This window comes from Lepisosteus platostomus, chromosome 3, assembly GCF_059453375.1.
Source record: "Lepisosteus platostomus isolate fLepPlt1 chromosome 3, fLepPlt1.hap1, whole genome shotgun sequence".
NCBI classification, from domain to species: Eukaryota; Metazoa; Chordata; class Actinopteri; order Semionotiformes; family Lepisosteidae; genus Lepisosteus; species Lepisosteus platostomus.
In genome coordinates, this window is record NC_142613.1 from 15780845 (window position 1) to 15805658 (window position 24814).

The 24814-nt window shown below is 39.7% G+C and overlaps 1 protein-coding gene across 2 annotated transcripts in view; it reads left to right on the forward strand.

Annotated features, from left to right (window-relative positions):
- The window catches only part of ppp2r2ab (protein phosphatase 2, regulatory subunit B, alpha b), a 49251-nt gene extending 25998 nt beyond the window's left edge, over positions 1 to 23253 (forward strand). For both annotated transcript variants that reach the window (XM_088624699.1, XM_088624700.1), the window contains 7 exons: positions 4696 to 4861; positions 9183 to 9295; positions 9635 to 9812; positions 12136 to 12300; positions 13492 to 13661; positions 17717 to 17808; positions 19027 to 23253. In XM_088624699.1, coding sequence (XP_088480825.1) covers positions 4696 to 4861; positions 9183 to 9295; positions 9635 to 9812; positions 12136 to 12300; positions 13492 to 13661; positions 17717 to 17808; positions 19027 to 19306 — 1164 coding nt within the window. In that variant the 3' untranslated portion in view covers positions 19307 to 23253. The remainder of the gene's footprint in view (positions 1 to 4695; positions 4862 to 9182; positions 9296 to 9634; positions 9813 to 12135; positions 12301 to 13491; positions 13662 to 17716; positions 17809 to 19026) is intronic.
- Positions 23254 to 24814: the final 1561 nt, after the last annotated feature.

The window sequence follows — 24814 nt, forward strand, 5'->3', positions numbered from 1 at the left end:
TTGCCCATTCTTCCTTGCAAAACGGCTCGAGCTCAGTGAGGTTGGATGGAGAGCGTTTTTGAACAGCAGTTTTCAGCTCTTTCCACAGATTCTCGATTGGATTCAGGTCTGGACTTTGACTTGGCCATTCAAACACCTGGATACGTTTATTTGTGAACCATTCCTTTGTAGATTTTGCTGTATGTTTGGGATCATTGTCTTGTTGGAAGATAAATCTCCGTCCCAGTTTCAGGTCTTTTGCAGACTCCAACAGGTTTTTATCCAGAATGGTCCTGTATTTGGCTGCATCCATCTTCCCTGTCCCTGCTGAAGAAAAGCAGGCCCAAACCATGATGCTGCCACCACCATGTTTGACAGTGGGGATGGTGTGTTGAGGGTGATGAGCTGTGTTGCTTTTACGCCAAACATATCGTTTTGCATTGTGGCCAAAAAGTTTGATTTTGGTTTCATCTGACCAGAGCACCTTCTTCCACATGTTTGGGGTGTCTCCCAGGTGGCTTGTGGCAAACTTTAGACGAGACTTTTTATGGATATCTTTGAGAAATGGCTTTCTTCTTGCCACTCTTCCATAAAGGCCAGATTTGTGCAGTGTAAGACTGATTGTTGTCCTATGGACAGACTCTCCCACCTCAGCTGTAGTTCTCTGCAGTTCATCCAGAGTGATCATGGGCCTCTTGGCTGCATCTCTGATCAGTCTTCTCCTTGTCTGAGCTGAAAGTTTAGAGAGACGGCCAGGTCTTGGTAGATTTGCAGTGGTCTGATACTCCTTCCATTTCAAGATGATCGCTTGCACAGTGCTCCTTGGGATGTTTGAAGCTTGGGAAATCTTTTTGTATCCACATCCGGCTTTAAACTTCTCCACAACAGTATTACAGACCTGCCTGGTGTGTTCCTTGGTCTTCATGATGCTCTCTGCGCTTTCAACAGAACCTTGAGACTATCACAGAGCAGGTGCATTTATACAGAGACTTGATTACACACAGGTGGATTCTATTTATCACCATCAGTCATTTAGGACAACATTGGATCATTCAGAGATCCTCGCTGAACTTCTGGAGTGAGTTTGCTGCACTGAAAGTAAAGGGGCTGAATAATTTTGCACGCCCCACTTTTCATTTTTTTATTAGTTAAAAAAGTTTCAAAAATCCAATAGATTTTGTTCCACTTCACAATTGTGTCCCACTTGTTGGTGATTCTTCACATAAAATAAAAAAATTATATCTTTATGTTTGAAGCCTGAAATGTGGCAAAAGGTTGAAAAGTTCAAGGGGGCCGAATACTTTCGCAAGGCACTGTATCTCTATATCACTTCCTCTATCACCTCCTTCTCTGTGTGGTTTGCTATAGACTAAAGGTCTGCATCCCTCATCCTGGAGAGATGCAGTCCTGTGGTTTTTATGGACAGACTTGAGAGAAACATGTTAATTCTTCATACTTTAAGAGCTAATTGATCCCATTGAGTCATTAAGAGATTAGCTGGAAAGAAATTCAGAAGGCACTGCAGCTCTCCAGGAATGAGTTGCAGACTCCTGCTCGAGATTACTTTTCACTCTTTCACCTGTCCTTTGTGTTTAGCTGTAGACTGTTTCTCTTTCTCTCCTTTCCTGCATTGTTCATTCCAGACCATCTTTCTTTCTCTCGCCTGTGGATGGTTATACCATCTGTCTCTATCGCCTATCCTGTGTGGTTAGCTCTAGACTCCAGTCTCTCTTGAATGTATGTGTGGAGTGTGTAGGTGGGACTTGAAGAGTGCGTATGTGATTTAAGAGGTATATATCCTGTCTTTGTTACTTTTCAGTTTTCCTTTAGCGGTAAAACAGTACACATTTGAGACAAGAGGTGCAGAAACTGGCTGGTCAGGCTCCTTGGCTTAACCTTAACGTGGGGATTGAGAGGCTGACCAAAGGCGTGATGTCAAAACACTGGAGCCATTAATCCTACTCCATAGAGGAGGGGACATGAAAAGAGCCAGTCAGCCTCCAAAGTGAACAAGTGTCTTTCCACTACTGTTCTTGTTAACATTTAGTGTAACGCAGCATAGACCTCAGAGGTACATATACACCAATACTGCCACTGAAAAATTAGTTTTGCAGTAGTAGCTGGCCATATATTGACTTATTGTGTCAGTAACTAAGCTGGTTGTTAAGTGAAGTGAAATTTTAAAGAGGGAAAATTCAGGATTGCAATCGGGTGATGCAGGGTTTCAGCTCTGGGAAAGAGACGCACCTAGGGAAGAAATGTCCTGAGCTGAGAGAGGAGACTGAGGGTGAAGAAGCCACTGCCAGCCCCAGCTCTGCAGGAGCTCCACCAGTCTCTGAGGAGAAGTGACTGGAACACAGCTGGTTCCCCAGACCTGCAAACCACAACACTTAACGGGAGCTGAAGGCACAGGAGGGCAGGGTGCTTAGTGTGTGGAAGGGTGAAACAGCAGGGGTGACTGGTGCTGGAGTGCTGGTAGTCAAGGAACTGTCTTGGCCAAGGGACTACAATACCTGGGTTGGAAAGCATGCTGGGCAGCAAGGATATAAAAGTTTATAGGAAAGGGCTGAATTTGTTACCAAGGACAATGAAGAAAACAGACAAGGGCTGTGCTACTAAGAAATGCAGGTCAGTGGACTTCAGGAATGTCCTGCAAGAAAAGGTCTAGTGTAAGGGCCCCTCAGGAAACATCGGAGAGGACTGGTAAAGTCTTCTGCTCTGACATTGACGGTAAAGGTAGGCTGGACAGGCACTTCTGTTGTTTGGAGGGAGGCCAGATTTGGGAAGTTTAAAAAATTAAGTTTTCAGCACGAAACCAAAAGTATAAGGACAGGTTTGACATTCGGTAGGATTATTTCATTAACCTCTGCTGAGAGAGGCCCTGTGGACAATGTCGTATTGTCAAGTGGAGCCTCTAATAAATCTGACAGTCACTGATTTTTTTTTCCATTTCTGTTGTTTTTCTTTTCCATTTATCCCTCACTTATTTTAATGAGTGAAATACATGCAGCAGCTTGAATGTTAATGGAAACAGAGATGCATTAAAGTGAGTTGTTTTTGAACATGCTAAAGAATAACATTCCCCAGTGGTGTTTTTACAGGAGATGCACTCTAATGTTAGAGACGGGAGAGGTTGAGTTGCTTTAGACATGTCCCTAGCCAGAGTGCAGGGGTTATTTTGTTTTTTTAAGCCTGCGTTTCTGTTAAAAGATTCATGCACACAGTTAGGGAAGTAGTTGAGAATCTGTACTTAAGATTTGATTTTATCAATTAATATGCACTGACAAGGAAAGGGAGAGAGGAGTGTTGAAGTAACTCAGTAATGTTCTAGTACTTAATGTTCTGGGAGCAGAGAAATCTGGCAAGGCTGCTTCTTAATATTACATTTCTTTCTGGAAGGTTAGTGCTGTTTGAGACAGGAAGAGCTGTAACTAACAAGATACAGGGGCTTTATTGACACCATTAGAAGGAACAGAGCCTCTTTTTCTGCACAGCCCACATGTCCTGTCCAGGAGACCACCAGTCTTCCGCCCCACAAAGGTGGGGCTCTGCAGCTGGAACATGTGATGATAAATTTGCATAGCAGTAGGCTATATTTCAGTTCCCTTCCTTTTTCCCCCCACTATGTGTATTGGCCACAGCAGCTGTTCAAAGCCGAGCGTGAAGAAGTGCTTTCTCCCTTCACCATTTCATCCTTTCCCCACTGAGTGTTGCGACCTCAGCTTTAATTCTGAGTTGCTCTGCTTTCCTGGCTTCTCGGGACTGCTGCTCATTCCTGGCATTGCTTATTTGCGCCACCTGGTGGATGGGTACTGGGGTTCCTGGTGCATTGCAGACAACTTGGCTAGAGCTTTAACCGTTCACTCCCATGTGTTGTGCAGGCAAGTTATGGTTAACTTGAGTCCTAGTCTGCGTCCTCATCTTCCTTTCACTTCAAGTGCTTCTGATATCGAATCTGTGAGTCTGGAAACTAATTGGCTCCCGCTGGATTCTGTGGAGGTAGAATTTAAGGCTAGACACATTGTTCTGTGGTCACCTTGGAAGGAGACGTGTGCTCATGTCAGAATGGTGCAGTGTTTATGCTACTGCAAATAACCAGTGCTCTTACTCAATGGTGGCAGATATTCTACATGACATTACAGTTGATTCTTGTATTTGTTGTGAGCCCTGCACTGTCTTTTTTTTTTAGTAAAAGGATTGTTTTTCCTTTTTTTTGCATTATCATTAGCATTTCTTACGAACAGGTAAAGATTTATTCAATGCTGAAAAGACAACTTTTCACTTATGGAGCCTTCTTCAGGTGTCAGTTGTCCTGCTTTCCACAGTCTTGAAAGTCTGCTTAAAAGGTATCAAGTTGATAGGTTTACTTTTGGTGTCAAATGCACAAAATGTATTAGAGAAAGGTTTGATATGGCCAGTTTGATATCGGGTCAGGCCAAAATGACACATGAATATGCAGTTGAAATACAGTTATGATGTGCTGATGTTTGAGGTTTTGGTAAAGGCTAGAACTGCATTTTTTTATAAGTAAAAGTATTTGAGGATTTGTGGTGTATAGGTGATGTCATCTGGACCATTGAAGGTAATGCTCTTTTAATGTGTTTTCACAGTTACAATGAATGTTTTTCAGTAAATGCAGGATTCAGTTTTGCTTTTTCCATTCTGTCTAGCTAGTACTACAACTGCCCTTACTCTTTTTCTCTCGTTTTTTCACAGAACAAAAACCAGCCTCAGTCAAGGGGCGAATACAATGTTTACAGCACGTTCCAGAGCCACGAGCCCGAGTTTGACTACTTGAAGAGCTTGGAGATCGAGGAAAAGATCAACAAGATCAGGTGGCTGCCCCAGAAGAATGCAGCACAGTTCCTGTTGTCCACAAATGGTGAGAGCTGTTGCTTGAAGAACTAGAGCAGATTGATTAATCACAGACAGTTCTTAAAGCACCCAGACTGTGATGTTTAAGGTTTTTTTATTACTGCTATATAGAGAACAAAATACAGCTGCATAATTAAACATTGACAATTGGAAATTGTTTTTTTTTCCCTCCTCTCACAAATGTTGCTTCTTAGCTATGGAATTCTCTGCTTTGTGAAGCAGGAAAGCTATGTAGACCATTTCATGATTTAGGTAATTGTGAGATATATGACCAGTGGTAACAATAGGATTATCATATAGATTAATTTAAAATGTAGGGGGGGAATAAAAAAAGACTTCAATTAAACATCCAGTAGGTGTACAGACATTTCAAATGAAAATGGTTAAAAATTCCACCAGAAAATCCATTTGTCATGAACATTTGATTCAGTTGTTTTTTATAGAACAGTCTTATCTTTTTGGGGGGGAAAAGATTAAGTGTTTCTGACTGTTCTTTTTTTTTCCCTGTTTACACTGTTTTTTTTTTACATTTTTACTGTTGAGTTCACCAGTGAGAGATCTGTATTTCTTATGAGCATTACTGGGGCTCACACACCTCAGATGTCACCAATTTTTTAAATTTGTGCAACAGTTACAGCTGCAACCTCACAATGTTTGGGTCCTGGGTTCAGGCCCAGGTTGGGACACCTTCTGTGTGGCGATTGCATGGTCCCTGCTGTCCAGGTGCTCTTGTTTCCATCTTGTCTCAAAGATGAACTGGCCACGTTTATCAGGCTTTTCTAAGTTGCCCCTTTCCCCACAGTCCTGGAATGGACTGGCTTTCTTATAAACAGAGAGCAGTGATGTTCATAGTGCAGCCTTGTGCCCTTTTCTTACAGCATAAGCTCTGGTTTTACAGATGGATGAAATTCAGTCACTGTCAGTCGAGCAAAATCTGTTTTTTTTTTACTTTGTGCAGTAATGTGCATTGCAAGGAGCATAGACTTCATTAATTTGATTTCTTTTGATCATTCCAGTAGATGTTGCTGTGCAAAAACAACTATACATATGCACTTACTGTGATAAAGCATGATTTTCTGAGTGTGAAGGATAAGATATACTGTAGTCAGCAACTGAGAAACTTGACAGTTTGCTGACTCAGAGGCCTAGTCAGGACCACAGGAGTAGGTGTTAGCCATGTCTGACAGGAAAGACTGCAAGTTTAAGAAAGTTAGAAAAAAGATGTTTGACAGAAACAGATTGGAATAGTCCATGATTTGTGTGCAAGCACATCTATTTTATATAAAATATTTATGTCCTGAATAGTAATGGAGAAGCAGATGTTCTTTTCTGTGTATAGTCAAAGACCATCTTTTTTTTTTTAATTGCACCTAGCACTCATTTGAAAATAAGAATTTGTTTGTATTGGAAATGGCATTTAATAATAGACAAATACCTAAATCTTTTATATTGAGTTCCTAATCTGATTAGTGTTCAGCAGATTAGAGTAGTGGAATTGTGATGCTTGAAAAGGAAGTATCTTTTTTTTTTGTCAGGTTTTGTCGGGTCTTCGAATGTTGGCAAATTTTGACTGTGCAGCTTCTAGTTGAGTTATTGGCAAAATTGCTTGTTTGTGCTAAAGACTTATACTTGGTTCCTGCATTTCTCTTGATCCTTCTAAAATATGTTTTTTCACTCTTGTATAATTCTGCATTTATCTATTTTTCTATATAGTATTATTATTATTCTATTACAGTGGCTATTCTAAAAGTATTCACGCCCCTTGGACATTTTTGCTTCTTTGTTACAATTTGGAATGTATTTAATTTGTATTTTTTTACCATTGATTGACAAAAAAACAATCTATAATCTTCAAGTGAGAATACATTTTTGCAGATCCTCCTAAATTAATTATAAATATAAAGCAGAAAATAGCTGTATTCACCTCCCTTCAGACAGAGTCATCTTTAGCAGAAAGTGTAGCCATGAGTCTTCTTGAATTAATTTCCACCAGTTTTGGACATCTGACACTGCAGTTGTTGCGCATTCTTCTTTGTAAAATTGCTCAAACTTGATGGATATCAATTTTGAACGGTAATTTTCAACTCCTGCCACGATTCTTGGTTGGCTTGAAGTCCAAGCTTTGACTGGGTCACTCCCAGTGGCACTGTAGTGTGGCTTTGGCTGTTTTCATGGGACAGGCGTTAGAGATGATGTTTTTATCCACTGGGTCTCTCTCAGGCCTTCTGGTAAACTAGTTGAAATTTTAAATGGGTTTTTTTCAATAATGGTTTTTGTTGTGCCTAAATCCCATGAAGGCCAGATTTGTGAAACACCCAAGCAGGTGCAGTGGAACACTGTCATCCGTTGAGAGTTGTTATAAGCCACTTGGTGGCCTCCCTAACTAGTGCCCTTTTTGCCTGGATGCTCAAGTTTGTGCAGACACCCTATTCTGCACACATTCACACTTTTGCCATATTTTCTCAGTTTCTTTATAATTGATTTTACTGTGCTTTAGGGGATACTCAGAGTCTTGGACATTTTCTCAGAACCTTCCTCTGATGGGTGCTTTTCAGAAACCCTATCCTGGATTAAGACAAGTTCCTTTGTCTTAATGAAGTTTTTGTTGGGAGCTGTGCAGATCAACTGTGGCACCTTCTAGAGATAGGCGTGTTGAACATGATGTTGTTAATATTAACACGTGGACTCCATTCAACTTATTTGACTTCTAAAGACATTTGTTTGCACCAGAGCCTATGTAGGTGTGTCATAGCAAAGGAGGTGAGTTCTATTGTAGTTATCTTATTTTTTATATATTTTCACTTTGATATGATATTATTCCTATTATAGAGTGATTTTTATCCCAATGGCAAGAATCCCAAATAATTACTTTTGATATCCACTGTAGGAGGGCAAAGGCAGGAAATTGTCTGAACTCTTCATCTATTGGTTTTCAAGCTTTTAGTAAATTTGGAAATTCATTGGGTTGGTTATCCACCAGACTGAACTGATACATCTTCATTGTTCTTTTGTCTGTTTATACAGTTACTTGAATTTTTGGATTTCTAGTCATTATATTTGACTACTATATATAAACATCTGTTGTTTCCATTATCTCTAATCATGCAAATCTTGTTTGTTTAGTCCAGCAGTCCTTGGAAATTCTGTTTTTGCTTGAACCCCAGCCTTTCTTAGCAAGCCCTCAGTGTCCAATCCAGGCCCTGTGAAAAATTGTTTCCTCATCTCACTCCTGAATCTACCACTTAATCAGTTTTGCAATTAAGAGCTTTTCCATGGACACGAGAGAAAAGGCAATCAGTAGCAGTATCTCATTTTTCTGGGTTTGTGAAAGTTTTCAGTTCGTTTTCCATGGCTGTCCAAATCCCTTCTCATCCCCTTTCTCAGGATGAGACTGTATGAGTCAAAAATGGCAGTTGAGTCTCTGTAGTGCTGCACATTCTCCTTGCTGCTTTTTCGTGTTATTCTGCTTGTGGCCTGGAGTCCCAGTGTAGTGATGCATTCACATAAAGACTGTTATTGGGTCACAGTGACGTGAGTTGAGGGGTGATCTTTGAGACCGTTTGGCATCCCAGTGTATACTGGAAGGTATCTGGTTTAACACAGTAGGACTTTCAGGAACTGCATTAAGTACTATTAATCGGGAACCATTCCAGACATAATCTGTCCATCAGCAAATAGTCCTGAAAACAAACATTTGGCAGCTTAAAATGCAGATGTCCAAATGTTTGATCACATACTTTGTGCTAAAACTAGGAATCACTTTTGTATAGATTTAAAATGAGAGCCTACGTACAAACCTACTTCACAGGATGTAGGAAATGCACAGCTGGTTTGTGTGTTTATTATCCCATTTTGATAAGCTATATAATTAGATTTTTTTGTCAATGATTTTCTGCCTTTTCATACTTTTAGTAATTCTGTAAAAGTTGTTTACCATTTTGGCTCTTGAGCTGCCTTACACACCTGAAGAAAGCCAGAACTTTCTTTTTTCTTTTTTTCAGTGTGAAATTTTCCTCTGCACTGTGCTTATGCGGCCTGTGCATTGACACAGCTCTCCAATTGAACCTGCTTTATGTGCTCAGCATATATAGAAGCACCTTAGAACCACTTGACAACACATTATTGCATGTACAATATTATATAAAGGCAGCTGAATACATTTTACTTTGACCGATCTCCGATGTTACACTAATGAATTGACACCTTACAAGATAAAATTGCCCTCAATCCTCAATGGACATTCACATGTGCTTAGTCTGATTGGCTCTGTGTTTCCTGGGTTGACTGAAAAGAAACTGAGTGCTCTGTTTTCCTTCCTTTGGTTACAGATAAGACTATAAAGCTGTGGAAGATCAGTGAACGGGACAAGAGACCAGAGGGGTATAACCTGAAGGAGGAGGATGGCCGATACAGGGATCCTGCTACGGTCACAACACTAAGGGTACGGAGAGTGAGAAATTGGAGGAGAAGGAGAGGGAGACCTTCTTCATTAAGAAGGGTCGTCAAACTTCTCAGTCAGCATTGATCAATTATGACCTTTCAGCTACAGCAGCTTTCCAAAATCTGTTCCAGTAACCCCTGGCACAGAAGTGCCCATCTCCTGTCCTTAAGGACAATACTGTGGTCTGTTATTTAATTGAACTAATGACATCTTTCTTTGGAGCCATTTAAAATTTTCCCCAGGTGTAGGCTACTGGCGACTGAAACAATAATTCGGTCAAGATTGACAGTAAGTCACCCAATCGCCCACGATGAGTGTTTTGTTTATTTCTCTCGGTAGGTGCCGGTATTTCGGCCAATGGACCTCATGGTTGAAGCCAGCCCTCGGCGAGTGTTTGCAAATGCGCACACCTACCACATCAATTCCATTTCCGTCAACAGTGACTATGAAACCTACCTGTCCGCCGATGACCTCCGCATTAACCTGTGGCACCTGGAGATCACAGACCGCAGCTTCAGTATCCCTGACAAAGTTCTCTTGCACTGAGAGCCCTCACATTACAGAGCCTTTGGGACACAGTCCAATGAGCTTTTCTCACAACACATAAAGCAGCTTGAAGCAGTTTTGCAACTATTCTGTCTTTCCCTTGAAAGAATTTAATTTGGTGAGAACAAGCAAACAACGAAAGCTTTATTTTATCACAGTTCATCCTTAACAGTGATATGAAAGTTTTGAGAGCCTTCTTCCTACAGGTTTATAGATGTCCTCTTATACTTCCACTAGACTGCTGTGCTCCGTTTTCAGTCTGACTGACTCCAGCTGACACCTAAATCTTAAATTGAATATAATGCGGGATAAACACTTTGATTCCTTAACTGATACAGCTTATGACTTGGGTTATATTTTATTTTTATTTTTGCCACTTTATTTTCTAACATAAATGAAATGAAAATAGGAAGAACTTACTACACTTTGCATTCAAGTGATGGTGGCAATTTATGGCCGGTATTTTTTTTTAGTAAAATTGTAACACAGCAATTGTAATACCCAAGTAGAAAGACACTAAAGAAATCAAGAGCACAAAACTCTTGCAATCATGTAATAAAAACAACATGATTTTTACAGATGGACATAAAGCACTTGTATTCTGGCATACCAGGGCTGTTTGTTGCTTTGCTGCCCATAGGCCATCTGTCAAAATTTTAAAATTAAGAAAGTACGAAAAGGTATGTTGCTGCAGTGCGCGCATTATACGGTAGAATGCTTAGAGCAGCCCACAGCAGCTCAACTCGGTGCTAAAGCTGATTCCGCATAAAACTTTTTTTCTCTACTTTAAAACTCAGTAGTTTTTGTAATTCATGTGAATATGGTTTTTGAATCATTTTAAGTAGTGGTTTTTCGACTAATGCTCCAGTTCAATTATTAGGTTCTGAATAATATAACTTACTAATGCTTCTTAAATGACCTAGCTGAAACACACTGTCAGACATTTAAGTAAGATTTGCATTAAATGTTTTTTTCATATGGCATCTAGATTTACCAATATGATTTCTAATGAAAATTTTAAAAAATACTATTTATATCCTGATTTATGTTGTAGAATAGAGGTGTCTTACTAAATTCATTGTAGTGAGCGGTATTTGTCAATTTTTAAGTGTTGATATTAGTATATTACATGAAATATATGATTATACACCAACAAAGAAATTGTGAAATTGCATTTAATGTCTTGAAATGAACTTGATGTGTCATTCTTAACACATTAGCAAAACACTGGGTTCACTCAAGTTAGGAAAAGTATTTAGATACTGTTATTGATATTGGTCCATCTTGAATTGAATAGCACCCAGAAATACCAGATGTGTTTAGATCTGGTTCTGGGTTGCAAAAACATTGCTCATGGTTCCAACTGGGGTGTTTTGATGCACAACAACAGAAAATCCTATGTGGTTTGATTTCTTGTTCAGGTTGAGTTCAGTAATGTTAATGAAGATCTGATCTTCTGGTCTTTGAACACTAGACACCAGTTTTTGTTCATGCAGTGACATGAGGATGAGGCAGAAAACCACACCTCTTGCAGTCAGTATCATTTCTGGTATTTTGATTGAATAAATGCTTTACTTAGTTATTACTAATGCAGTTTAGGATAAGCTAAAATGCTGTCTTGTCGTAGAATTAATGTATAATAATAATCCCTTATTCTTAAATAGTGCTTTTCTGGACACTCCACTTAAAGCATTTTACAGGTAATGGGGACTCCCCTTCACCACCACCAATGTGCAGCATCCACCTTGATGATGCGACGGCAGCCATAGTGCAACAGAACGCTCATGACACATCAGCTATCGGTGGGGAAGAGAACAGAGTGAGGAAGCCAATTCATAAATGGGGATTATTAGGAGGCCATGATTGGTAAGGGCCAATGGGAAATTTGGCCAGGACGCCGGGGTTACACCCCTACTCTTTTCAAAAAAACACCCTTGGAATTTTTAATGACCACAGAGAGTCAGTATCTCGGTATTATGTCTCATCCAAAGGACGGCGCCTTTTTACAGTACAGTGTCCCCATCACCATACTGGGGCATTAGGACCCACACAGACCACAGGGCGAGTGCCCCCTACTGGCCCCATTAACACCTTTTCTAGCAGCAACCTTCGCTTTCCCGGGAGGCCTCCTATCCAGGTATTGGTCACGCTCACACCTGCTTAGCTTCAGTGGATTGCCGGTTGTGAGTTGCAGGGTGATAAAGCCATTGGATTAGGGATCTTGAGATTTTGAGGTGTGTTTGTGCGTGTCTGGAAACGTTCGTTGGGTTGTCTCCTTGACTTTCCTGTCCTAGACATTGTGGACATCAAGCCGGCCAACATGGAGGAGTTAACGGAGGTGATCACAGCAGCCGAGTTTCACCCAAACCAGTGCAACACCTTCGTCTACAGCAGTAGCAAGGGGACCATCCGGCTGTGTGACATGAGGGCGGCTGCGCTTTGTGACAGACACTCCAAATGTCAGTACTGGCTCCTCTTTCAGCCTGAATGCCCTGTCTACTCAGGATAACTGTGAATTTCATGTTATTGATGTTGTTGTTAAGCTTCCTTCATTTTTTAGATCCTGTTGTCTGTTGTCTGTTCCAGTTCAGCTTTATTACCTAACCAAACTGCTTGATTAAACCAATTTGTTTAAAGAGCCCCTTTTTGTCACTTCTAAAAGGAGGCAAATTTGATCTATCTTAACAGAAATTAGTGTCTAATTCAGTTTAACTGAGAAAAACAGAACTTTCTAGGGTAGTGTTTCACATTTCTGGTTCTGTATTATCCCTTTATTTTATGGCTTTTGTTACATGGTTAAGCTACAGAACTTCTAATGTAACCAATTTCTTGTATTTAGATCTCTGTGTACTGTTTTCAAGAACTGTAACTCTGTTCTAGCATCCTGATGGTCAGGTCTGGGACTTCTATTTGAGAATGTATCCACTTACTGGGTGTCATTGTTTCAAAATTGCTTAGAAATGTTGAAACGTGGGTATACACAAATTTACTTGGAAGCATGACTTGAATATTTAAGATGTGTTCAGATAGCTGTTAGAAAGATTTTGATTCCTTCATCTGTGTGTTGTCCTCTTTAGATGGAGGAATCAATCTAAACAGGATCAGCTGTTGACTCACTGATAAGCCAGTACTCTTAGGAGCTCCCAGACTGGCTGAATTCCAAATAGGCAGCTTAATCTCCTTTTTTTTGGCTGCAATTCATGTCATGCATTCATAACTTTTCAACCTTGTTCCTCTTTAACAGAAAATGAGCATTCATCTCTTTAGCATTTTGAGTCCAAACATTTGGCAGTTTTGCTGCACTTATTTTAATTTCCCCCTATTCTTAAATATCAGTGGTGAGTAAAATTATTAATTTGATTTTAAACATTGCTTGTCCAACCATATTGCCCTTCTGCCAGGGGACTGCTGTATAATTAAATTAAAGCATCCGTTTTAGCTTACATTTCAAATGGCACTGACAGATTTGTTTTGCAAATTAATCCCACGTATGGTTGCTCTGCAGAAATTGCACTTTGAGTATAATAAACTTCAAATTGTTATTCTTATTAGCATTCAGCAGAACTACCTTTGAGAATTGGAGTGCAGTGGTAAATTATGAAAAGAAAAATAGCATGACTAACTGCTCTGTACTGCTCTACATCCCACAGTGTTTGAGGAGCCAGAGGATCCCAGTAACCGGTCATTCTTCTCCGAAATCATCTCCTCCATCTCGGATGTCAAGTTCAGCCATAACGGGCGCTATATGATGACGCGAGACTACTTGTCTGTCAAGATCTGGGACCTTAATATGGAGACCCGGCCTGTGGAAACATACCAGGTTTGGCGGGTGTGGGGTTACAGAGAGCAACGGGGGATACACAGAACTGTATTATTAATTTATCTGGCTGACTGTTTCTTACAGATATTACACAGCTGGGTATTTCACTGGAGCAGTTTAGGTGAAGTATGTTATTCAAGGGCGTGACAATGTCCCATCTGGGATTTGAGCACACAACCTTCCAGTGTCTAGAACTATAAACCTCTGGTGCCTTTAGTATTTGAATACTGTTCCAGAATCTGACAGCATTATATAATGGTCAGTGTGTTTTTAATTAGCTTTTTTGATGCATTTTCAAACCTTATTATATTTATTTTCAGTATATAGGTTTGCAAAAGAATAGATGGTAGGGGAAATAGAATTTTCTGTAAGCAAGGCTTGCTTGCTTATGGTATTTGTATTTTTACAGTGCCCAAAACATTGTAAAGTTAAATCCCCTTAATCACAGAGTAAAAGGACATAATTGTGTGGCATTTTAGTACACTTTCATATTTAAAAAATGAATATTTAAACATGCATAATGTGCAATACTTAATGCATCACAACTTTTAAGAAAATATTTAATTAGCACTCAGTAGAACAACATGTTTAACAAAATTGGAACATTGCCTGGTTGTGTTTTACTTTTGATCATGGTGGTGCACATTGGAAAAAGTTCTGCATTTTCTGCTTAAGTGATTCGTTTGGGTGAGACTTTTATGGAGTGTCAAGTATTTTCATTATTTCCACACACACTGTTTGGTTTAGAAGCAATGTGCTGCTTTACACAATTTCAGTGCTACAGTGACTGTAATTCACTGAATATGGAAGATATTTCAAAGTGAACAGTAGTGCTCTTCCTCTGATCTTAATCTGTTCAGTCTGTATAGCAAGAACCAGAACAGTAACCACATTTGTATGTAGCTGACATTGACCTCTTTGCACCTTTCCAGTTATTCTCACAAGCATTTCCTTAAGAATAAACAGTGCATCATTGCATACACAGCTTTGACTTGGAAACATAAGGTTTGCGTGATCTTTACCATTTGGGAATAGACATAGTAATGCTGATAAATGAAGAGACTGCTTTAACAAAGGATGAAGCATCCAATACATTTAACAAAACATGATGCAAAACATGTATTAAGTGTTGAAACATTAAACAAAACTACATTTGTTCCCACAGTAGATTTTATTAAGCCATTTGCAGTGTTTCCAGTAAACTCATTCTGCCATCACCAGTGACAAAACTGAAATCAGAAAACAGCCAACATTTGTTAACATCCAGAAGGCTCACATCCCTATGGATGCACATACTGTGTGTGACTGTGCAACCCAGTTGTGTTAGTATATAATGTAGGGATGCACCTGTGCAGCTCTGATGCATCTGATGAATTTAATTAGGTATGTCAGTCTTCCATTCCCTCCTTGATGTTGGTGGCACTACTAATGGAGGTGCCCTGATGACTTTTCATTGCAACACTCCAGTCAGTTGCTTTTTCAGAGCACACTCCCTCTCTTTTGGACTGAGCTCTGGCAAAACGAGCAAAAACTTGAGCGTCACTTTTCACATGGAACTGAACACCTTGTTAATAACCGCAAGCATGTTACCAATCTTTTTGTAATTTTGTATTCAGTAGGTAAGGGGAGTTAAAGGAGAAGTGAGTTCAGTTGCTTTCTACAGGTAGATTGCATAATACAATGCTCAAGAAGATTACCTGGTTAATATTTGCTTAATGGGTAATTGAAGGTGAAACTGTAATTATGGTTCTACAGCAAAAATCTCCAAAACAAAGAGGAACTCAGTTCTCTACTGATCTTGTTTATTACAAAGATAACCTCACCACTTTAATTGTATCATGTCCCGAGGTAAAGTTCACATTACAGGATGTGGAAACAGTTTAAAACAGTCCCTTCCTTTGGATGAGACGTAAAACCGAGGTCCTGACTCTCCGTGGTCATTAAAAATCCCAGGGTGTTTCTCGAAAAGAGTAGGGGTGTAACCCCAGCGTCCTGGCCATATTTCCCATTGGCCCTTATCAATCATGGCCTCCTAATAATCCCCATCTATGAATTGGCTACATTACTCTGCTCTCCTCCCCACTGATAGCTGTTGTGTGGTGAGCGTTCTGGTACAGAATGGCTGCCGTTGCATCATCCAGGTCGATGCTGCACATTGGTGGTGGTGGAGGGGAGTCCCCATTACCTGTAAAGCGCTTTGAGTGGAGTGTCCAGAAAAGCGCTTTATACGTGTAAGCAATTATTATTATTATTATTATTATTATTATTATTATTTTATTATTATTATAAAAACCTTGAATATGGGTTGTATTTTCTCTCAAGAGAAGCTTCGAAAGCTTGTTTCTTTTCATCACCACCAGATGGAGCTATAGAATATAATCCTTAAAATCAGTTCTGAATTGCTATTGATTTTGTAGTGATGAGGAGCACTGCAGGGGCAGCATTCATATCTTAAAGCACCCACAGTGAGAAGTCAAGTTTTAATGAAAGTCCAGGAAAAACTCTGTCATAAAATTAACAAGAACAAGGAGGTTTAGTATCTTTTTCAGTGTGACTGACTGAGAGTTAGCATTGGAACAGAGAACCTCAGAATGATAACCCTGTTACTTCAACCTTTGAAGTAAAAGTCTACTTCACTTGTCAGTCATATTTATCATACCATAATAAATCACAGATGGGTTCGGATGCAAGTATTCCAAATCTACATCGGCAATGACAAAGCCAGTCCAATTTACTTCTTAAGAATAAACTGTGAAGCACGAACCAGAGGACACAAGCAGAAATAACAAGGAAATGAACGTAAAACCAAGAACAAGAGACTCTTCTTTATGCAGAGGGTTGAGGGAGTACTTTATCATCCATTCTAGTAAAGCCCATACCCTGGTTTCTTTCAGAAAATGACTGAATAAGGTCCTTGGATCAGTTGGCTGCTAAAGATTCCAACAGGCTGGATAGGCTGGATAGCCTTCTCTTGTTTGTAATTACTCTTAAGTGCACAACTGTATTTAAATTAGATGTCGCATAAAGCACCAGTAATGAATGGCACCGTATGCAATGTATCTTTGTAGTAAATAGGTATGGTGCCTCATTTGTAAAGCAGATATAAAATGGATTTTGAGGCTAAGTAAAGAAAAATGGAATATCAATATTAAATTATAAGAAAAGTAAAGTATTCTACAGATAAACCTATCCAAAATGCAATAATATTTTTTGTTTCCCAGTATACTTTTCACCGACACTTAATTTTATCCCATAAGCACACGATTGTCGCTCAACATTTGAACAAAATTTTCTATGTTGTGAGTATGCTGTTTTGCATTTTCTAAAGTTATGGAATCGGACAGTATCTTATCTGTTATCTTCCATAGATATGAGAAAATAATGCAATTTTCAGAAGTAACTAACTTGCCTTGCTTTAGCTTTACACATATAAAGCAAAATTCTAACTTTCATAGAGTCACTTACATTAATCAAAATCAGAAAAATGGTTTATAATTTACTGTTTGTTTCCAAATTTATTTTTTGGAAAATGATAAAGTATTTGCTGATAGAGTTGCTGGGGTTTTTAATCTCACAGCAGGTTTTGTAGTAAACATCATATTCATTCCCTGAATTGTCTCTTGAGCTTTTGTTACATCATTCTAACTAAAGTTCAGTTATATAATTGAGATGTCTGGAGCAAACTTCAGAGTTAGACTGCTTCTAGATAGGACTTGAGCACATGTTCAAAACAAAGAAATTTAAAAACCCAGCCTGTTCACTTTGTACATGAACAGATACTGTCTCAGAGAAAGTACTTTTACACTGACAATGGCAGGGCTTCATGGAATTCCCAATTTCTGTACTGTTTCTAGACACAAAAATACATTCAGGAACTTATAAGAAAAACAGTTAGGTCCATCTTATATCCTTTTATAAAGTTATGTATTTCCAAAAGAGCTTGTTAAGTACCTTTTTGCTAATTTGCTTGGGCCAGGACAATGCGCCCTAGCCTGCGACCAGTGCCTTTCTTCTTTGCTGTCCTCTAAGAACTGTCCTCCGGCCTGTGTCCCCAGGTCCACGAATACCTCAGAAGTAAGCTATGTTCGCTGTATGAGAACGACTGCATCTTTGACAAGTTTGAGTGCTGCTGGAATGGAAATGACAGGTAAGGCCTCAGGTGATGAGCTGGCTGCACAGTCAGCTCTGCACCTTAACAGTTTCTCCTCCAGTTTTCTCTATTATTTTTAAATCCTTTTTAAAAGCAGGAGTATATTTAAACACCACAAGGTAAATGAGCCATCTGTGAAGTCTAATATGGGAATGTGGTGTCTAAGTATTCTGCTTTGTTTATTTGTTAGTATTTGGAGGAACAGTCCCAAATTCAAATCTTAAGTTCCTTTTTATTTATTTTGTACCTTGACTGGGAGTACTGAGATAAGGTTAATTCCCAGAAAAAGATGAAAGCCCAACCTCTATTTTATATGGTATCTTTTCAGAAAATAAGAACATGAGGAAGTTTAAGAAGGCCATTCAGCCCATTTTGCATGTAGGAGTACTTGCACCTTTTGTGCCGAGCTGAAGGTTTTGCCTGCTAAAGCAAAAAACAAATGTTAAGCAAAACAGACATTCAGTTTATAAGTGCATACATCTGTACATGCATTGTATATACACACCTCAGCCCTTATATATAATTAACCATTTTTCAGAATAAGGAGACAGGGTGACAGTGTCTCTGAAGTTGCTGGTAGCTGGATTAGTTGCAGCTGTTCAGGTTTGGTGTAATTACTTAGCCAAGCTGTGTTGTGGGTGGCTGTGTTCTGTGAGGACATGGGGGTGTATGTATAATATCTGAGAGACCCATACTGGGCTGGCAGGAAGCACAGTCATAGCAGTGCCTTATCTCACCCTCACAGTTTTCTCCTTTGGGGAGGGAGATGTCTCTCTGTATATAGCAATGCTTTAGAAGAGCAAACATCAGTCCTCCGTATGTACTGTTGAGCTGAATGGGGTAGTCCTCCTTGCTTATTGGATTGCCTTTTGATGACTTTCTGTTTTTTTGCATGAAAGATGATTTTGCTTTATGGTGTATTACTTCACCACAACCAACATTACAGGTGTAGAATAGATGTCTCATTAACTTAGTGTCTGCTGTCATTGTGTTCTGTCCTGTACACTGACTCCTTTTAAACTGTTCTTCACGTTCTTGCACTTCCTTCTTTTCTTTCTCACACACACTCATCTCTCCCTTTCCCCTAGTATTCCTGCTGTCCTCTCACACTCACTCTCTCCTTTTTGTTCATTTTCGTAAACTTCCTTTTTCTTTCCCTAATTCACCCACGTCCTGCCCTCCCCCTGACTCTCTCGTGTTCTTCTCTCTGTGCAGCGTGGTGATGACTGGCTCCTACAACAACTTTTTCCGAATGTTTGACCGCGGCCAGCGGAAGGATGTGACGCTGGAGGCATCGCGGGAGAGCAGCAAGCCCCGCTCGGTGCTGAAGCCACGCAAGGTGTGCGCAGGAGGCAAGCGAAAGAAGGACGAGATCAGCGTGGACAGCCTGGACTTTAACAAGAAGATCCTGCACACCGCCTGGCACCCCCAGGACAACATCATCGCCGTGGCAACCACCAACAACCTGTACATATTCCAAGATAAACTGAACTAATGACTACAATGGCACCCCTCACCCCCACCCACCTCTCACCCTCCCCTGGACCCACAGATCACACACATGACAACTCTCCAGCTGCACCACTCCATTACCCCAGTCCCCATATACCCCCTCCCCAGTTCCCCCATCCCACTTTCACCACCGCAGCCCGAAGGGAAATATCAGAACCAGACTTGCGTATTCAATTTAAACAATCTTAATTAAAAACTTTAAACAACCTTAGAAACAATGATCTGTCCAAGTGCCCATTTTCTCTTTCTTGTGTAACTTCCAGTTCTGTGTGGAACAGGAGTGTGCCCCTACCCACAATCCTGTGAGGCACCTCCTCATCTCCTGTGCCATTCATTACTAGTATTTTAGTACTAGTTCTTCTTGTATGCTTGTTATTGTTGGGTTTTTTTTAAATGGGGTTATGATATTTATTTGTTTCTTCCATTTATTTTTGCATCTCTGATGGTAACACGTTGACGTCCCCCCCGGCCCAACTCCTGTTGCCAAACGTGTGTGCCGGTTTCATTTAACAACCCAGAAAAAATCCTTCTGCACTTAGTCTTTTCTTTTGGTTTCTTTGGCATGAAACAAAGAAGGGTAGAGAATTGAATTTCTAAAAATCAAGCCACTGAGATAAACTGGTGTTGTAAGGTCACAGGTTATTACATAGAGCACATATACAAATATGTAGAAAGAGCACTGCTTTAATGTGAGCAGTCTCGAGCTGAGGATAGCAAGTGACATCACACCAAGCACAAAATGGAGCATGCCCAAGAACAGCAGTGTCTGGTATAGCTGTGCTGTGTTATGCCAAAGGCTGATATTTGTATCAGTGGGCCACAGATATTTCATGGGGGGAAAAAAAAAGAGTGCCTGTTTTATATTAAAGGGACATTACATATGTGTGCAAACAATTGAGAGACCGTTAATGAACATTGAAGGCAATGAAGAGACAGGGTATCTAGTCGCGCAAATCTCACCATTTTTTAACAAAGCTAAACTTTTGCTCAGCACCGAAAGGGTGAGTCCACATAATTTGTAATAATCGCAGAGAAGAGTGATGTTTCAGATTGAACATTTCTATTATTTTGTTTAAAGGTGATCAGAATGACCAAACCACATTCATTTAATCCACAATCTATCCCTGACCACTTAGGCTCAGCCTCAGTCTTCTCAGTCAGCTTGATAGCATAAACAGATTTTACTCACTGTGGTGTTCAGGGAGTGATTTATTATGCAATGAAAAGTTACACATTGGTATTTGGGAGAGGCGGGAATTTTCTTCTTTAAAATGGGGAAATTACATCAAATAAAGTTGTGGAGGCTTTTCTTCTAGAGTAATATTTGGAAAACGGGTTTCCCTGTAGGAAAACAAAATCAATCTCAATACTGCAAGTCTTTCTGGGTTTGTCTGTAATCGCAACTTTTTAGAACACGTCCAAAGCAAAGGGCTGGAGCAGAGAGCTTTGGAAATAACCCTTAACAGTGGGGGAGTGAGTGGTAGTTCATGTAACAGTAATTATTGGTGATAGTTTCTTTAAAACCCTTAAACATTTTTATCTCTTTGGAAGAGCTAGATCAGAGCAGATAACCGAAAAGAGAGACCAAAATGTGTGTTTGGGGAAAGATAGGGTAAGTCCAATTTTCTTTGACTGCAGCTGAGGAGAGGAAATTCATCAAGTGAGTCTTGCATTTCTTTGGCACCCTCAGGTGTATTTCACAGCAAAGCATATGCTACATTTATTGAGGCCAGTTTTAGAAAGTTTGCTTTCTAAAAGGAGGAAGTGAATTTTTTTTAACTCCAGAACCCGGAGGAACCCAGATTACATTGGGACTTTGACCCAGAAGCCTGTCACAAATTTCATTTGTCACTTCATGGTGGCCTCCTGTTTCCCTGGCACTCTGGTCTACCGAGTGTAAAAGTGTGAACATATCTAGAAACTGATTGTTGGCGGGGTTGAAATTGTTTATTTAGTCCATGCAAAAATCAATTTGCTAGGCTTCCCTGACAGTTTTATCAGCATATTACATTATGATCAATGTTGTGTCTCGGCTGTTGCCTGGAAATTTTTACCAAATTGTGTGAATCCTTTCCCATCTTTGGCAGAATCTAATTTTAGTTTTTCTTTTGTTCTCTTGATACAAATTGAACTGGCCTGTTCAGTGCCTGCCAAAGAGATGGGGCCAGGTATAGTATAAGCAGTATTCTAGTTTGTCCTTATTTGATCACCTAACTTAAACATTCACATGTACGATCTTCTGTATATAGTCATGGGTAATTTCATTTTTTGGAGTTTAGTTTTTTTTTTTTTACTGTTTAAGGCATGACGAATGCTTCAGTAATGGAAAAAGAAAATTAACTGTACATCCTGAATACTTGATTTTCACGTAGAACTACATTATGTTATGTGTGGGTGTGTTTGTGTTTCTTTGTAATTGTGATAACAAACTATTTTTCTAAAAGGGGCACTTTTTTCTTCAGATTTGAACTATGCTGGTGTTGTATACACTACCACAGATTGCACTCCAAAGTAATATACTACTGGCCCAAGATATGCTTACAGAGTCCTGTGCATATCCCCCTTTCTTTTCTTGATCATAACGGACTTGTTTCATCTCAAGCCATCCTCATTTCATGTAGTCTGTACTTGAGTCCTTCAATTGATGTTTTTCTGCAGACTGCCAGCTTTTGTCATGAATCAGTAGTAGCAGTAGTGAGTTTTGGGTTCAAAACGGTTTACAGTCAGTCAGGTGTTGGGAGTCACCTTCTCTACTGCATAGAAAACCCCCCAAGAGCTAGGTTGCAGCAACTGAGTTGTAATTTATGGCTCAATAGCATCCCCCTCATATAGAAAATCAGGTTTGCTCAGTAAGGAAGTTCAGGCTGGGCGAACAGTCTGATAATGGTGGACAGTTATCAAAGTCTGTTGCAATTAGAATTTGAAAAGTTCAGGGCAAGATGTACACCATCTTTTGATTTTTTTTTTCTGTTGCTTTTAGGATAAATAGTGAAAGAGTAGCTGTCAAAGCTCATTGGTCCTGAGAACTGTTAATGATTGACTCTATGTATTATTATTATTATTATTGTTGTTGTTATAGTAGAGCCCTAAAAACTAATATGAAGAGCTCAGTCACAAGCTTTGTTATTCTGTGGTCATCTGGATGGAGAGGTGTCCTCCACCCCTGGAGTATCCTTCGCAGACCCAAGACAGTTTCAGGTTAAGATGGTCGAAAACTTTAGAGCACAATTTATTTTCTGGAATCTGTTCCCAGACACTGTTGTTCACTGGATCTTAGGGCCTTGAATGAAGTGTGTGTGTGTGTGGGGGGGGGGTATTTTAAGGTAGGAATGCAAAAATAATACTTAGATGTTGAGAAAATTTGACATCACTTACTGTAAAGGTGTGGGGGCTCTAGTAGCTTTTTTAGAGGTAGCATTACGTATGTGGTTTGGTTTATAAATCTCTTGTTTTTAATATTTTCAGACTCCAGGGGGAAAGCTTATTGGTGAGCTATGGAATTGATTTTTAGATGTCTGGTAATATAGGATACTCCGTTATTCCTTAAGAGGCAAGAACAGTGGTCCACTGAACCAAATTAACCACCAGTTCTGTCCCAAGTGATACTGTATGTTGAGCACTGTAGAAAATTCATGGTTTCAGTATTAAAGGGTTGACAGTCTAAACTCGTGAACACTGTTAGTGGCATAGCAGTATAAAACTCCTGTAATTAAAATAAAACTTTTTCCACTCCATTAACAGTTTTCATCTTTAGCTTTCAAACTGCTGCAATTTTCAGAAAAGAGTGTCAGACCTTTCAGTCAGATTTGGCTTGGGAAGGGGGTCACTTTTTTCACCATTTGTTGTAACTTTTCAATCTTGGCTTTGTTTGTAAAGTTTATACTGTGCCTCCCTGTTCCCGAAATCATTAATAAATCAAAGTAAAAGAAACACTTGGATGATCTCCAGTGTACTAACTACTGTAGTTTGTGCAGGAAGGATGCAGGAGTATGGATAGTTACCATTTATTTGGCACATTGGAGAGACTGCATGAATGAATGAAAGAATGTTATGCTTTACAGACTCTACATTAGGCCCACTTATCACAGTCACCAAACTATGCACTGTCAAGCCATCCCCATTTCATATAGCAAGTCTCACAGCAGTCCTATAGCATCAAGTTGAGGACTAATGAAATTCTCACCACGTGTGCTACAAGCTTACAGAATCAGGACCCCATGTACCTCAGCCAGTGGTAGATAGTAGCCGCTTGACAAATCTGAGCCCCAGAAGTCAGATCATTGATGCTTAGACACTCCTTATTGGCACATTCACTCTGGGATCCTTGTATATTTTTCTCAGTACTGTAGTATGAATGGCCTTTGTGGGAAGGGGTATGAGGAGTTGGAGGCATTCATTTTTTGTTCAGGTGTAGCTGAAGATCATCTTTGTGTTCATATGCAGTGCTACATATTTGAAATTAAATGTTAAATCCTGAATACCGCAGCACTTTTTCTCCAAGGCTCCTTTAATTGCAACTACCATATTATGGTATGAAAACCGAAAACAAATTGTCATATAACAAGTCTCTAATCTAGGGTAAGACACTTCTTTTTAGTAATTTTAACTTAATTGTCAGCAATGCAAAAAAGCAACAAACCACACTTGTCAGAAGGTTGCACGTTATGGGTTTTTTTGCACATCTGTTTTCATTTTTAGCAGACCACTCCTTTTCTGTGCCAGTGTCTGTATTCTATGCTGGGCCAGTTTTTTTTTTGCTGTACCTAGCACCTTGCTACTGTGTGCCCTGTGACTGTAAGTGTGCTGGTTGGAACAGCCTGTGGTGTGAAATTCTTTTTAGTGTGTCCAAAGAAGCCGGCGATTGAGTATATGCTCAGTGCCCCTGATTTTACACTGAGCGGGACTGTCAGGGATTCTTTAGCCTGATGTCAGTGTGACGTTAAAAATACAGAAAAGCCTGCATTTTTCTGTATTTCAGAACCTAAAGGTTTCGTGTTAGTGGCAGTGGCTGTGTCTCGACTCTGTGCAGTTTTCTTTTCGTTTTTATTTTAACATTCTAGAAGTGCAAAGCATCTTCATATCTTAATGAGCAGCTCCTAGGGATCAACATTGTGGTATGTTTTTGCAACAACATCATTCTTTCAAATGGGGAATGAATACAATACATTTTACGCAGTTTACAGTTGGTTCTGTGAAGGCATCAGCCCCAGATATTTGCACCTCTTAGAATGACTGCAATGCAGTTTAGGGCAGGAGTCTCAATCTTCAGATCTTGAGGACCATAATTCAAGGCTTGCTTGATCCCTTTAAATTATTAGCAGGTTATGAAGTAAGGGAAATTGTGAAATTAAATAATCCTAATGTTGTTGTTATTTTTAAGGTCTGAAGGAGTTCATGATTTAAAGAGGTCAGGAAACCCTATTTGGATGTAGCCATCAGGGTTCAGAATTGAGCACTCCTGAGGGGCTGGATGTTTGAGGTTTTCCAGGCA